General features: G+C 46.3%; 1 protein-coding gene across 1 annotated transcript in view; it reads left to right on the top strand.

Moving 5' to 3' along the window:
* The first annotated feature begins 12,657 nt into the window (after window positions 1-12,657).
* The window catches only part of LOC139746134 (uncharacterized), a 2,864-nt gene continuing 150 nt past the window's right edge, over window positions 12,658-15,371 (top strand). The window contains exons 1-2 of the mRNA XM_071656990.1: window positions 12,658-13,595; window positions 14,524-15,371. The exon at window positions 14,524-15,371 is cut by the window's right edge and continues 150 nt beyond it. Coding sequence (XP_071513091.1) covers window positions 13,067-13,595; window positions 14,524-14,999 — 1,005 coding nt within the window. The 5' untranslated portion in view covers window positions 12,658-13,066 and the 3' untranslated portion in view covers window positions 15,000-15,371. The remainder of the gene's footprint in view (window positions 13,596-14,523) is intronic.

The raw sequence follows: 15,371 nt of genomic DNA, 5'->3' as shown, positions 1-15,371 counted from the left end.
TATATATAAATATATATATATATATATATATATATATATATATATATATATATATATATATATATATATATATACATACATATATATATGTGTGTGTGTGTGTGTGTATGATCACACTAGGCCTTGATGATGGTTATGAAGGTGAAATCACAATTTGGTAGTACAGATCATTTCATATCACATACATTTCTCAATCAATGCATCACTACATGTTTCACGGAGACAGACCGTCTCATCAAGGTGTAAACAATGCATAAAGTTTTTACATCCCACCACCAACACACAGACTCTGTCTTGTCATCACCATCCGAGGTATACACTGGCCCGACCGTTAAAGGGAAGAAGGTGGGAGGCACCCTGGGGTTAAGGGGAGCTGTGAGGGGAAGGTAGGAGGCGTCCCGGGGCTAAGGGGAGCTGTAAGGGGAAGGTAGGAGGCGCCCTGGGGCTAAGGGGGCTGTAAGGGGAAGGTAGGAGGCGTCCCGGGGCTAAGGGGAGATGTGAGGGGAAGGTAGGAGGCGCCCCGGGGGTAAGGGGAGCAGTGAGGGGAAGGTAGGAGGCGCCCTGGGGCTAAGGGGAGATGTGAGGGGAAGGTAGGAGGCGCCTCGGGGCTAAGGGGAGATGTGAGGGGAAGGTAGGAGGCGCTCCGGGGCTAAAGGGAGCTGTGAGGGGAAGGTAGGAGGCGCCCCGGGGTTAAGGGGACATGTAAGGGGAAGGTAGGAGGCGCCCTGGGGCTAAGGGGAGATGTGAGGGGAAGGTAGGAGGCGCCCTGGGGCTAAGGGGGGCTGTAAGGGGAAGGTAGGAGGCGCCCTGGGGCTAAGGGGAGATGTGAGGGGAAGGTAGGAGGCGCCCCGGGGCTAAGGGGAGCGGTGAGGGAGAAAGTAGGAGGCGCCCTGGGGCTAAGGGGAGCTGTGAGGGGAAAGTAGGAGGCGCTCCGGGGCTAAGGGGAGATGTGAGGGGAAGGTAGGAGGCGCCCCGGGGCTAAGGGGAGATGTGAGGGGAAGGTAGGAGGCGCCCCGGGGGTAAGGGGAGCTGTGAGGGGAAGGTAGGAGGCTTCCCGGGGCTAAGGGGAGCTGTATGGGGAAGGTTTGGTCTGGATACCAAGGTGTGTTTTCAACTACTTTTCCTATGTTATCATTTCTTGCTAATTCTTTCATAATGGTTGATGATAGGATGGGCCTTAGAGTTAGTTACCTGGGGACAAATGAAAGCTCTTAGTAATAGCAATGAAGACGGAGTCATTGACTCAGGGTTATCCTAGCTTCATGAAAGCGTCATTGATGTATTCCTTTTTCTCTTCTAGGAACTCGTCGCTGCAAATCCATGTAGCGCTCAGGAAAAAACCCAATCGCCTCACCGGATTTTGTCCTATCGCTGTGTGCTGAGCATTGAGGAAAGCGTTGTGTTGAAGGTTCTCTGTGGTGGCTGTAAACGCGTATATCATGAAGGGTCGGAGAAAGTATTAAAGAAAACGATCGATCAGCATAAGGCTGACTTAAGAACTCACAGGACATCAAATGCTCCTGTGGTACGTGTGGACGAACATGGACATATATATATATATATATATATATATATATATAATCCCTGGGGATAGGGGAGAAAGAATACTTCCCACGTATTTCCTGCGTGTCGTAGAAGGTGGGCAGGAGCTGGGGGCTGGAAACCCTCCCCTCCTTGCATTTTAACTTCTTAAAAGGGGAAACAGAAGAAGGAGTTAAGCGGGGAGCGCTCATCCTCCTCGAAGCCTCAGATTGGAGTGTCTGAATATGTGTGGATGTAACCAAGATGAGAAGAAAGGAGAGATAGGTAGTATGTTTGAGGAAGGAAACCTGGATGTTCTGGCTCTGAGTAAAACAAAGCTCAAGGGTAAAGGGGAAAGGTGGTTTGGAAAAGTCTTGGGAGTAAAATCAGGGGTTGGTGAGAGTACAAGAGCTAAGGAAGAAGTAGCACCACTCCTGAAGAAGGAGTTGTGGAGTGTGTGAAAGAGTGTAAGAAAGTAAATTCTAGATTGATGTGGGCAAACCTGAAAGTGGATGGAGATAGATAGGTGATTGATGCCTATGCACCTGGTCATGAGAAGAAAGACCATGAGAGGCAAATGTTTTGGGAGCAGCTGAGTGAGTGTGTCAGCAGCTTTGGTGCACGAGACCGGGTTATAGTGATGGGTGATTTAAATGTGAAGGTGGGTAATGTGGCAGTTGAGGGTGTAATTGGTGTACATGGGGTGTTCAGTGTTGTAAATGGAAATGGTGAAGAGCTTCTGGATTTTTGGTGTACATGGGGTATTCAGTGTTGTGAATGGAAAGGGTGAAGAGCTTCTGGATTTGTGTGCTGGGCTGGTGATTGGGAATAATTGGTTTTAAAAAAGATATATAAATAAGTATATGATACAGCTATAGTGGCTGATCCGAGTGAGAAACTGCAGAAGCAGGTGACTGAGTTTGGAAAAGTATTTGAGAGGAGAGAGTTGAGTAAAATGTGAATAAGAGCAAGGTTATTATGTTCAGTAGGGTTGAGGAACAAGTTAATTGGGATGTAAGTTTGAATGGAGAAAAATTGGAGGAAGTGAAGTGTTTTAGATATCTGGGAGTGGACTTAGTGAGTCACAGGGTGGGGGAGGGTGAGAAGGTTCTGGGAGCGATGAAGAATGTGTGGAAGGAGGGAATGCTACCTCGGAGAACAAAAATGGGTATTTTTGAAGGTATAGTAGTTCCAAAAGTATTACATGGATGCTAGGCATGGGCTATAGATAGGGTTGTGCGGAGGGGGGGGGGGAGGTGGATGTGTTGGAAATGAAATGTTTGAGGACAATATGTGGTGTGAGGTGATTTGATTAAGTAAGTAATGAAAGGGTAAGAGAGATATGTGGAAACATATAGAGTGTGGTTGAGAGAGCAGAAGAGGGTGTGTTGAAATGGTTTGGTCGCATAAAGGAATGAGTGAAGGAAGATTGACAAAGAGGATATATGTGTCAGAGGTGGAGGAAACAAAGAGAAGCGGGAGACTAAATTGAGGGTGGAAGGATGGAGTGAAAAAGATTTTGAGCGATCGCGGCCTGAACATGCAGGAGGGTGAGACGCGTGCAAGGAATAGAGTGAATTGGAACGATGTGGTATACCGGGGGTCGACGTGCTGTCAATGGACTGAACTAGGGCATGCGAAACTTCTGTGGTAAACCATGAAAAGGTGTGTGGGGCCTGGATGTGGATAGAGAGCTGTGGCTTCAGTGCATTAGACTTAAACAACATAATCATAGTATAAGATTAAGACAAGATTCAAATGCTTTGTTTAATAATGTCAAAAATTATGACTATTATATTAACTGGAATAGTGCTAGTTCAGTTGTAACCTGTGACTCCTTGACTAAGAGGAATATCATTGAATCTTCTCTTATCAACTATACAAAATATTTTGACATGAATATCAGTGAAGGTCTATACAAACTGGCCAGCTTTGTCCTAAACAAAATTTGTGAACTCTTCCTGTTTTGTCCTCATAATAATTTCTATGACGCTCTGGACATCACTCATCCCTACAACACCACAAACATATATACATATATACATATATATATATATATATATATATATATATATATATATATATATATATATATATATATACTGGACTGTTTTAGATACTTGAGAGTGGATATGGCAGCGGATGGAACCCTGGGAACTGAAGTAAGCTATAATGTAGGTAATAAAGCGAATATCCTGAATGCACTGAGGACTGTGTGGAAAGAGAGGTCACCGTCTGTAAGGGAAATGATGGGTGTGTTTGATGGTATAGTAGTACAGTGGTGCTGAATGGATAAGAGGCGTGGACCTTCGATGAAAAAGTACGGAAGAGGATGAATAAATTGGAGATGAAATGCGTGAGGGCAATATGTGATGTTAGGAATCTCATCACAAATGACATGGTAAAAGGATATGTGTGGTGGTAAGAAGAGTATGTACGGCACAGATGAAGAGGGTGAGCTGGAATGGTTTGGAAATATGGAGAGGATGAGTGAGGAGAGTTTGGCACAGAGGAAAAAGAAGAAACGGGAACAAGGAAGAAGAGAAAAACTAAGGAGGTGGAGGAAGGATGGAGTAATAAATGCTTTAAGCTATCCGGGCCTAGGAACATGTAGGAGGGTGTGAAACGTACATGGGATAGAGCGAAGTGGAAATATATGGTATACAGGGGGCGATATGCTCTCAATGGGCTGAACCAAGGAATATGATGCAGTTGTGGGCTATGCAGAGTGCAATATTGACAAGCTGTATACACATCGATGCTCTTAGCAAGTCGAATCCAGTCAAAAGAAAAATAGTCTCGACATCTGCAGGGAATGGACCGGTGGAGCGATTCTGTGTCGCGGACGTGGGCTGGCGTACAGTGAGCAGGAAGGAGAGTTCGACAGCCTCTGCGAACTTTACATATAATGATATATCTGTCGGCCATAACTGCTGGGTGAGAGATGCGCCATGCATAAGTCAGATACATGTGGTGGAGGACAGCCGCCATCTTCACATCTATTACACCGCCTCCTTTACTATCACTTTCATTTTATTATCATCTTCTCTCTCATGGGGAAGGCTGACTTGAACTGGTACAAGAGAGGACCTCAAATCCACCCGACTTTTTCTCACTTTATATGAACGGATATGATGTGTATATAAATATCTTTTTCCGATTTGTTCGTCATTAATTTCGTGATTACATTTATCTTTGGTTAGTGTGAAGTACTGGCACTGAGGCAATACCTGTGCCATGAAAAAAGTAGATTACATATATATATATATATATATATATATATATATATATATATATATATATACATATATATATATATATATATATATATATATATATATACATATACATACATATACATACAAATATCCAAACATATACATATGTACACATGTACATATTCATAACTGTTTGCCTTCATCCATTCACGACGCTACCCCGTCCCAAAGGAAACAGCATCGCTAACCCCTGCTTCAGCGAGGTAGCGCTAGGAAAACAAACAAAAAAGGCCACATTCGTTCACATTCAGTGTCTAGCTGTCATGTGTAATGCATCGAAACCACACCTCCATATATATATATATATATTATATATATATATATATATATATATATATATATATATATATATATATATATATATATATATATATATCCCTGGAAGTAGGGGAGAAAGAATACTTCCCACGTATTCTCTGCGTGTCGTAAATGCGACTAAAAGACGAGGGAGCAGGGGGCTGGAAATCCTCCCCTCTAGTTTATACTTTTCCAAAAGAAGGAACAGAGTAGGGGGCCAAACGAGGATTTTCTCTTTTAAGCTCATTTCTCTGTTCTTAATGCGCCCTCACTAACATGGGAAATGGCGAATATTCATATGAAAAAGTATACATATATATATATATATCTTTTAAGGTAAGTAAGTCTAGGTTTGCCCTATTGGAAACGTTATGAAGTGAGGTTGGAAGAAATGACGATGAGAAAGAATAATTCTAACCTTCAATTTCATGTGTAAAAATGGAATGAAACTAAAATGAAAAACAATATAATGTGATACAAACGAAAGAAATGAATGCGTATGAGAAATGAGTGAAAGAAGAAAGAACTGACGATAGATTACACACCGCTGGAAAAAAAGTATTTCCCAAAAGGTAAGCGGAGAAAGAGATTCAATTCAATCTGTCCATGACACCTGTTTCGCAAAAGTGAGACAAATGCAACTTAGAAAATAATGAAGCATTTACAAGTGAATGAAAGGAATGAAAAAATTTTGGCCTCTGGGCTCAGTGGGCTGAATCCGAGGAAGGCTCATTGATGTTGAGAGAGATGAAGGAAGTGAGAAAAACGAGAGAGCAGAAATGATCTGTGCATGAAGGAAGTGGACTCTGGGGAAACAGAGGAATAAGTCCATCATAGTAGTAACACACATTGCTAACCAAAGAGCCCAGTAACTATGGCAGACACTCCGGAGTTCAAGTTTATCCTTACTAGTGTCTTGGTCACAAAAAGTGAAGGGATGCATGTCGCTGGAGATGGAATGCATGATGGATTCCTGTTCATTCCACCTTATGACTTTCCTATAAAAATCTCCTTCAGGCTTATCAATCCTGCAAGGTATTTTTTCTCTTATTTCTTTTAAGCCTTTTCTTTTCTGTTTTGAATGGGACCCCATGTCTTTTTAACATATTTTCTCAGCAGTGTTCAGACTAGACCACCTCGCTAGGATCATGGGTCTATATGATGTGTGACTGTCTCTCTATCTGTCTGTCTGTCTGTCTGTCAGTTCTCTCTCTCTCACAAACACCTCACTTGGACCTTGGGTCTGTGTGGTCTCTGTACCTATGTAACTCCATGTGGCTCTACCTCTCTCCCAGACCACCTCGCTTGGACCTTAGGTCTTTAGGATCTCTCTCTCTCTCTCTCTCTCTCTCTCTCTCTCTCTCTCTCTCTCTCTCTCTCTCTCTCTCTTACACACACACACTCACACACACACACACATACACACGTACAAAGTGGGAGGTTTTAACTTTGGGCCAGGGGTGAAGGACGTCCCCCCCCCCTCCTCCCCGGCGACCAGTTGTCAGCACCGCCTAGCACAGGTGGGGGGGGGGGGGGGATATGATGGGACTCTACGGGGAGGGGGATATGATGGGACTCTACGGGGGGGGGATATGATGGGACTCCCACGGGAGGTTAGGTCGTGGACACTGGGAGGGACAGCATGCATTACGTACGAGGCTTCTGTGTGTGTGTGTGTGTGTGTGTGTGTGTGTGTGTGTGTGTGTGTGTGTGTCCTCATCAGACCCAGGCTTAGCGAGGTGACGGCAGGAAGAGAGAAGCAATGGCCTCATCTGCTACAATCCACTGACTGGATGTCGTGTATAATGTACTGCCACCAGACCTCACCATCCACAGTTGATTGCTAAACTACTCTAGTTCACTTGAACCACTTCATACGTCCTGACCCATCCCATATGAAGAGATAAATGGATATTATATATATTTTTTTTTTTTTTAATTTTCCAAAACAAGGAACAGAGAAGGGGGCCAGGTGAGGATATTCCCTCCAAGGCCCAGTCCTCTGTTCTTAACGCTACCTCGCTAACGCGGGAAATGGCGAATAGTTTGAAAGAAAAAAAAAAATATATATATATATATATATATATATATATATATATATATATATATATATATATATATATATACTTGATGGCCGTTTCCCTCCTTCACAGAGTAGCGCCAGTAACAGACGAAGAAAGGCCTTATCCGCCCACATCCATTCTTCAGCTGTCATGCGCAATGCAGTTATTCGCTTTAGAGTTTGCTAATAAAGCCTGATTACCCACAGTAGGTAATGAGAGAATGGACCTTTGTGGAGTTCTTGCGTGCAAGTGGTCTCCTGCAGACGCATCAACGTGTTAACCTCTTGAAGACGACGGATCGATGAGCACGACGGTACGACCTCCCCTGAGAGCCACGATACGACCCCCTGAGAGTCACAGTACGACCCACCGAGAGCTACGGTACGACCCCCCAGAGAGCCACGATACGACCCCCTGAGAGCCACAGTACGACCCACCGAGAGCTACGGTACGACCTCCCCTGAGAGCCACGATACGACCCCCTGAGAGCCACAGTACGACCCACCGAGAGCTACGGTACGACCCCCCAGAGAGCCACGATACGACCCCCCTGAGAGCCAAAGTACGACCCCCCTGAGAGCCAAGATACGACCCCCCTGAGAGCCACGGTACGACCCCCCTGAGAGCCACGGTACGACCCCCCTGAGAGCCACGGTACGACCCACAGAGAGCCACGGTACGACCCCAACTGAGAGGCATGGTACGACCCACCGAGAGCCACGTTACGACCCCCCTGAGAGCCACGTTATGACCCCCTGAGAGCCACGGTACGACCTCCTGAGAGCCACGGTACGACCCCCTGAAAGCCACGGTACGACCCCCTGAGAGCCACGGTACGACCTCCTGAGAGCCACGGTACGACCCCCCTGAAAGCCACGGTACGACCTCATGAGAGCCACGGTACGACCCCCCTGAAAGCCACGGTACGACCTCCTGAGAGCCACGGTACGACCTCCTGAGAGCCACGGTACGACCCCATAAGAGCCATGGTACGACCCTTGAGCACAACGTTGGATTGACCCAGCCTATGACCTAAACCTTTAAGGGGTCAGGTCAAAGGCTAGCTCATCATACGTCCCCGAGGGTGGAGCGGGCGTGACCAAGGGTCGTGCCGTCGAACTCAAAGACTAGTACAACCCTTCCTGCTCACGAAAGGTTGAAGAAAAAATAAATCACCTCTAAAATCATCACTTTCTCAATGGTTGAATTTCACGATCTTAGAATGTTAATTATCCCGTGAAATTAACTTGTCCATGTTTCACGACCCGTGAAATTAGCAGTACGATTTGCTCAGCTTCTTATCCATGAAGAGAGGAAGGCATTACAGTGTGTGCATTACATTAGTTTCATACGATCAAGACATGAAGACACAAGAAGGTAAAAAAAGAAAAAGAAAACACAAGACACTCCCTCCCCTGAACGGTACAAAATAGTCAATTGCATGTTACCTTGATGACGTCTACGTTCTGTAAGGCATGAGCAACTGGCCTTCCTGTACCATAATGATCATCTGGAACATTGGGGAAATGAATGAGGCAGTTCGTGGACACCGTCTTCAGCTGTGGCGTCCACGATGGAGGAAGGGAATGTTCCAATGTTCTGGGAGGCGAATGGAATATCCTCTCTCTCTCTCTCTCTCTCTCTCTCTCTCTCTCTCTCTCTCTCTCTCTCTCTCTCTCTTCTCTCTCTCTCTCTCTCTCTCTCTCTCTCTCTCTCTCTAAACCCACGTCCATGGTACATCTTTTTCTGCGCTCTCCCCCACCCAGCGTCTTTACCTAAGTCCTTCCACCATATGGACGTACCACATTCCTCAAGAACCTTTTGCCTTTTCTTAAGGTCTCCCTTGATTGGCATTTTATCATCCCTTCATTGGCATTATTATCATCCCTTCACTGGCATTATTATCATCCCTTCACTAGTTTCATTATCATACCTTCACTGGCATTATCATCATCCCTTCACCGGCATTATTATCATCCCTTCACTAGTATTATTATCATACCTTCATTGGCATTATTATCAAAACTTCACTGGCATTATTATCATCCCTTCCCTGGTATTATTATCATCCCTTCACTGGTACTATCATCATCCCTTTACTGGCATTATTATCATCCCTTCACTGGTAATATCATTATCCCTTCACTGGCATTATTATCATCCCTTCACTGGCATTATTATCATCCTTCACTGGCATTATTATCATCCTTCACTGGCATTATTATCATCCCTTCACTGGCATTATTATCATCCCTTCACTGGCATTATTGTCAACCCTTCACTGGACATTATTATCATCCCTTCACTGGATATTACTATCCTTCACTGGACATTATTATCAACCCTTCACTGGACATTATTATCAACCCTTCACTGGACATTATTATGAACCCTTCACTGGACATTATTATCAACCCTTCACTGGCAGTATCATTAGCCCTTCACTGGCCATTATTATCAACCCTTCACTGGACATTATTATCAGCCCTTCACTGGACATTACTATCCTTCACTGGACATTATTATCAACCCTTCACTGGACATTATTATCAACCCTTTACTAACATCATTATCAAACCTTCATTGGTATCATTATCATCCCTTCACTGGCATTATTACCATCCCTTCACTAGTATTATTATCATACCTTCATTGGCATTATTATCAACCCTTCACTGGCATTATCATCATCCCTTCACTAGCATTATCATCATCCCTTCACAGACATGATTATCATCCTTATCTAAGATTATTGACATAATATCCAAGATTCGCCACACTCTGAACTATGTAAACACCTGTGTAATTATCATACCGAGTACAGCACGTTCTGTAACTACAATGTCCAGTGTGTAATGTACCTTGACCCTCTCTGTATTACTGTGAATGATAATAACATGCCCAGTGCCGGTGTATTCTGTAACTGTATTCACGATATGTAATGTACCTTTGACCTCTCATACTGCTATCAATGTTAACGACTGTACGCTGTACACTGTGTCCTATCCCAACTACACATCTCAGTATATATGTAACATCTCTGTACATACACTGTAATTCAAACGTTAACAAGATGATGGATATATGTAGAACATATTCTGAACTTACTTTGTCTGACACAGATATTGTTACATATATTGGTGTGAACCTCACTTACTGTGGTCCTGTAACCATACATCATGTATTGGATGTATCCCACACTTCCCTCCCCCCACACACCACACCTTCTGACGGAAGGGGAATCCCTTCAGGGTCCCTGACCCCACACAGGGCCCACCTGTCCCCCTCCTACGTCCATGTTACTGTACCCACTGTACACTATATACTGGCCTCCACCTACTTACCTACCCCGAGATGAATACATGCCCATCACCCACACTCTCGCTGAACAACTTTTCCTATCTACATCTCGACAACAAATGATTTGAAATGAAAAAAAAGAAAGAAAAGGAGTCATTAGAGTGAAAGAGATAACCCCCCTTTCAAGTGTCTCTACCATGGGAGCGAAGTGCCACTTAACCTGAAACCCAGGCAGCATTTGACGTCTCTCTCTCTCTCTCTCTCTCTCTCTCTCTCTCTCTCTCTCTCTCTCTCTCTCTCTCTCTCTCTCTCATATGAACACCAGGCCTCCAGTAAGGAGCTACGAAGAACCACCTCCTCCTCCTCCCCGTCCGTTCAAAGTAACCCCTCCTGTACAACAGTTGTTAAGGTAACGGTAATACTTGAAGACATCAGCTGATACCCCATCCAGGTGTGTGTGTGTGTGTGTGTGTGTGTGTGTGTGGAGACCATTACCCAACTTAAGGCACTATGTAAAATAATTTCTTCTTATTGGTAGACCTCAGCCTCGCTACCCTCCTGGCCCGCTGTATGGACCATCAACGGGCCATAATTTTTCCCGTAAGAGCCCTTATGTCTATGGGGGCCAACATAAATACGGACCCTACCTACCATTAAACTCTGTTTCGTTACACATGGTTACAGTAGAGGGGGGGGGGGATGGGGGAGGATGGTAGGGGGAGGGTTGTGAGGGAGGGGTGGATGTGGATGGGGGGGTGGTGGGGGGTGGGGGGGGGGCCCTTATAGCTACCATATTTTGCGCGGTAATGCGGTGTTGGTGGGGAGGGGAGTGTGTGTGTGTGTGTGTGTGTGTATATATATATATATATATATATATATATATATATATATATATATATATATATATATATATATATATAGAGAGAGAGAGAGAGAGAGAGAGAGAGAGAGAGAGAGAGAGAGAGAGAGAGATAGAGAGATAGATAGATAGATAGATAGATAGATATAGATATGTACGTGTGTGTGTGTGTGCGTGTGTGTGTATGTGTCTATGTGTGTGTGTGTGTGTGTGTGTGTGTGTGTGTATGTATGCATGTGTGTGTATGTGTGAGTGTATGTGTGTGTATATATCATTATCTATCTATCTATCTATCTATCTATATATATATATATATATATATATATATATATATATATATATATATATATCTATCCATCTGACTAAATATATATATATATATATATATATATATATATATATATATATATATATATATATATATATATATATATATAAATATATATATTATCCCTGGGGATAGGGGAGAAAGAATACTTCCCACGTATTCCCTGCGTGTCGCAGAAGGCGACTAAAAGAGGAGAGAGCGGGGGGCTGGAAATCCTCTCCTCTCGTTTTTAATTTTCCAAAACAAGGAACAGAGAAGGGGGCCAAGGGAGGATATTCCCTCTACGTCTTCTGTTCTCAGCGCTACCTCGCTAACGCAGGGAATGGCGAATATGTACGAAAAAAATCAAATATACACACATATATCTATCTATCTATCTATCTATCTATATATATATATATATATATATATATATATATATATATATATATATATATATATATATACGCGTGCGTGCGTGCGGATGAATCCGTTACGAGTGGCTGAAGAAACAATATACCGTGGCCGACGCTTTGTGTCATTCTCTCATTTGAGCCGTCCTGGCGAGATGTGGATTTCCACCACGACATCCGAAATGTCACAACTCCCCTTGTCTCCCTCTCTTTCCCCTCTCCCTCCATATTTGCCCTCTCCCCTCCCCCTCTTCCCCTAGTTAGACAAACTCTCACTTACTCAATTAAGGCCGATGAGGTGATGTCGATTCCCATTTCATTACCGTCGCTACTTCCCGCTACCCGGGGCGTGGCAAGGACCCAGCGGCGGCTGGGCTTTCCTCTGTCGCCCCGCCGTTCTGCCGGCCCGCTCCACCCGGCGGGTCATTTCGACAAGCACCTAAATTGTAAATCTTGCCATAAACCTAATGGCCCGTGCCGAGTGTTTACTAATCTTCAAGCTGACTGGCTGGCCGGGTGTTCGAGGCTCCGCCCTCCATTAGTGTCGCAGGCGGCCGTTGGTCGGCGTGCCGGGCTGTGGGAGGGGCGAGGCGGCAGGAGCTCGTCCCAGCGAGGCTGGGGTTCCCAGTTAGTTGCTAGGCAGGTGGCTGGTGTTAAGTTAGCACGGTGCTGGTGAATTGATAACTTGTGTAAACAGTCATATCCGCTGGGGCGCCGTGCTCCCTCACCCATTTATATGCGGATGTTGATGTTTTGGGAAATGTGAAGAGTGGCACTTAGAGGCTGCGCTAAAGCCTGCGGGAGGAGCCCCTTCAAGTGGCGGTGCTAACACTGGCTTCCTGTGCCGCACGCGACAGTGGGAGAACGAGGGAACAATGACTACATCGTCCAGCCGAAATTTCTTGAGGAAAAGTTGATGTACGATATATAACGAACGAAACAGAATTCTTGTAAAGGTTCCCCTAGCGAGAGGAAAAAATATATAGAGATATTATTAAGTCTCTGAGGTGCCCGGGCAAGTGCCATCCATGTCGGGCGTGTTAGCGACGGAGGGCGTCCGGCCCAGCCACAATTCGGCCTTCAGCGCCGTCACCCGGAAGAACTTCTCTTTCTCTGTCGACTCTATCCTGGCCAGTTCTCCGCGGAAGGAGGCGCCGAAAGACATCCCAGCGGCAGAAGTGCTCTCCCCGACGACGCAGCATATGCCCCCGGGGCATCCCCTCACACCACCAGCGGAGGACAGGTTGTCCTCGAAGGCCGCGCGGGGGGACTGCGACGACGACGGCGACGACGAAGACGGAGACGCCGACGAAGAGATCAACGTTGACTCGGATCCTGAGGAGGAGCGGCGGTATGAACCCCGTCAGGAACGAGACGATGAGGAGGAGGAGGACGTGAGGAGGTCGGTGCCTCCCGTCCCGACGATACTGGGGCACGTAGGGGGCGCCGGGCCACCCCTGCCTCCCGTCTCCACTGCCATCTCCCCTCCACACACCCCGGCCACCTGGTCGCACAACCTACTCTTCCAGCACCAGCTGGCACTCCGCGCCCTCTCCAGTAAGTAGAAAGAAATTAAATCGTAATTGATTACATGTGAGAAATGTGATGTCTAATTAAAGCCGATCGCAATCGCGATACCTCCGATACGAATAACATACGAGTGGTCGGTGAGCAGTTGGTGATATTTCTCTAATCAGAGGTTATAAAATACACTAAATAGGGGTTATAACCTGGTGACTACACTACCATCATATATAGATGATTAATGACTGAGCAGTCACACTTCAACTGGTAAACGCAGAACTCAATGTCGCTCGGAGGTAGACTGCCTTCTCCGATCTTGTGTTATTTTGCTAAAAAGAAGTTCATGATGGATGACGGAGAGTGACGACAGCAGCTGGTCCTGTCGTAAGTGTCACTACGTCATGACGTAACTTTCATTCACTGTTGTCCAGTCTGACTCAGGTATACCCAGCGCCCGCCTGACGCGAGATCAAACGCGACATTTAAGTCCTGCTGGAATAATTGCGACACCCACAAAGTAGACGTCTTTTCTATAATCCAGTTAATTCTAACGTGGCTATCTAAGTGTGTTGTTCAAGGACGCTCTTTGAATAGCTTTTATGAGAGGCCATTATTATCATCTACTTAACGCTGTTAGTTAAATGTTTGTGAATATTGGTATGTGTGGTGAGTGGTCGTTGGAGAAGATCTTATCGGTTCCTGTGTGTTTATCTAATCTTGCGGGCTTTCAACGTAACTGATATATCCCCAGATTACACTAGTGTATGTATGTGGGTCTCGGTGTTCACTGTGCTTTTCAGCAACATGTAAGTGGATGGCAGAAACTCTGCGTCTTGGTTTCCTCAGGAAATTTACATGTGTGGCTTAGGAATGTTATGATGTTTTTCATCCTCTGTCGCTGTTACCCCCTGCGTTAGCTCTCCCTCCCTCTTCACCTATTGTCTCCCTCCTCCCTCAACAGAGTCGCCGGAGCCGCCGAAGTTCCTGGGGCCCATGAAGGTGACGCTGAGGAAGCACAAGCCCAACAGGAAGCCCCGCACACCCTTCACCACCCAGCAGCTCCTCTCACTCGAAAAGAAATACCGCGAGAAGCAGTACCTGAGCATCGCCGAGCGGGCTGAGTTCTCCGCCTCACTTAACCTGACGGAGACGCAGGTCAAGATCTGGTTCCAGAACCGCCGGGCGAAGGACAAGCGCCTGAAGGAGGCTGAGCTGGAGAGGCTCCGTTACACCTCTCGTCCCCTTCTGCCTCACAACCCACTCCTGCCGCCAGCGTCGCTCTTGCCGCATTTCCTACTGCCGCACGCCCTGCATCACCCCCATCAGCTACCCCCGAGCCTGCGGCACCTTCCCGGGCCGCATGCGGACCTGCCGCCTGGGGGGAGCTACCCGAGCCCTTCTAGCGTGGCGGGAGGGAGCGCCGGGTGCCACCAGTAAGCGCGACACCCTCCATTCATCACCGCCGATGTCGATGTGGTGCCAGGCTGCGGCTGCCGGCGGAGGAGTGCAGGCTGCGGCTGGGGGAGGAGACTGAGGCTGCGGAGGGAGAGGGAACTATGGCCGGGAGACCCGGGCGTCGTCAGGCCCAGACACTCGCTCGCTGGTGGTGATGACGTCCTCCCTCCCTCATAGGCTGAAGTGACCGATATGTCCATTCTTGTGTACGTGTTCCGGACCACAGTGCCGACGTGCTGTGCCCTCCCCCTGCTGTGTCTACAGCCGACAGTGCCAGTCACCCAGTGCCGCACTAGACGACCCTACCACCTCACCACCAATACAACCACCACCTCTCCCCAAACCTCCCTTCTG

This window comes from Panulirus ornatus, chromosome 64 (assembly GCF_036320965.1).
Source record: "Panulirus ornatus isolate Po-2019 chromosome 64, ASM3632096v1, whole genome shotgun sequence".
NCBI lineage: Eukaryota > Metazoa > Arthropoda > Malacostraca > Decapoda > Palinuridae > Panulirus > Panulirus ornatus.
This window is presented reverse-complemented; position numbering and strand designations above follow the sequence as displayed.